We start from the raw sequence: 1158 nt of genomic DNA on the forward strand, positions 1-1158 counted from the left end.
TTTACCTCCTCAATCCAAGAACAAATGCACTTATTTTAAAAATAAATGACTTATCTACATTTCTATTTTTTCCAGTGCTGAAAAAAATGTTTGTGAGAGTGAAAGATGAAAAATAAAAATCTTTAGAGGAATCTGAAACCAGTGGCTGATGCTGTTTTTTTTGTTCACCTTTCTGATCCTTGACCATCCTACCTCACAAAAGAAGAAAGTCTAAAATTAGACTAATCTCTATAAACGTTAATATGACTATTTCTTTCATCCGGCTTCCATAAGAGACGACCAGCTTTAAGTGACTGATCTCTTTTCTCTGTTTTCTTCCTTCAGACACATGCTGAATGTAACATGGGAGCACAATGACTTCTCCTTCAACAGTAATGGCTATCTGGTGAACCCAGCCATGATTGTCATTACTCTGGACAGAGAGAGACAGTGGGACAAGGTAAGCTTTGGATGGCTGAACAAAGTTCTCTGTACAGAATAACTTCCTGAATGTTTCAGTCATCGCTGCTAAACATGAACCGTACCGATTCCAATGAAGCAGTTAATGAAGCATCTTCCTCTCCCACACATTACAGTCATGCACACTTAGACGGCAACCTTCATTTTGAAAACATAATAGAACAACACAAGAATCGAGTGACTGCACTTCGATTTATTTGGAGACGGATGTAAGAATATAGCCGAAGTGGTGAATGAGATATGCATCGCTTCCTCCTCTGGTCTGGAAAACATTCACATAACAGCCGCAGGCATTTTAAAACTAATTATGTTATAAAGATAATTTCAGGTGCCATACTTAGTAAATTTCAATGAGTCACCAGGACTCTGAGCTAATGAGGAGCTGTAATGGAAAACAAAATTACTTTTTTTGGGGGGTTTTTTTTTTGGTTTTTATTACAAAAAGAAAAGTCAGTTATATTCTGTCTCAATGATCCAAAGAAAATACTAATATAGTTTGGTGATATGATTACACTTATTGTAAAAATATAAAGTTTTATCAAGATATATACAGTATCAGCTGGACTGCTACAATCGACACCGTTGTTTATAGATGTTAGAGCTTGGTCTGTTTTTCAGTGTAGTCCTGTTTCTCTGTGACTAACTGGATGTGCTCTCTTCATCCTCTAACATGGGAGCTGGCTCGGACCTTGTCTGCCT

The 1158-nt window shown here is 37.0% G+C and overlaps 1 protein-coding gene across 1 annotated transcript in view; it reads left to right on the forward strand.

Moving 5' to 3' along the window:
• LOC107087687 (glutamate receptor ionotropic, NMDA 2C-like) overlaps positions 1–1158 on the forward strand; it is a 54405-nt gene that overhangs the window by 16584 nt on the left and 36663 nt on the right. Inside the window, exon 3 of the mRNA XM_015379400.1 lies at positions 325–439. Within this exon, the coding sequence (XP_015234886.1) occupies positions 325–439 (115 nt within the window). The remainder of the gene's footprint in view (positions 1–324; positions 440–1158) is intronic.

This window comes from Cyprinodon variegatus, unplaced genomic scaffold (genome assembly GCF_000732505.1).
Source record: "Cyprinodon variegatus isolate N-32 unplaced genomic scaffold, C_variegatus-1.0 Scaffold191, whole genome shotgun sequence".
Taxonomy (NCBI): Eukaryota; Metazoa; Chordata; class Actinopteri; order Cyprinodontiformes; family Cyprinodontidae; genus Cyprinodon; species Cyprinodon variegatus.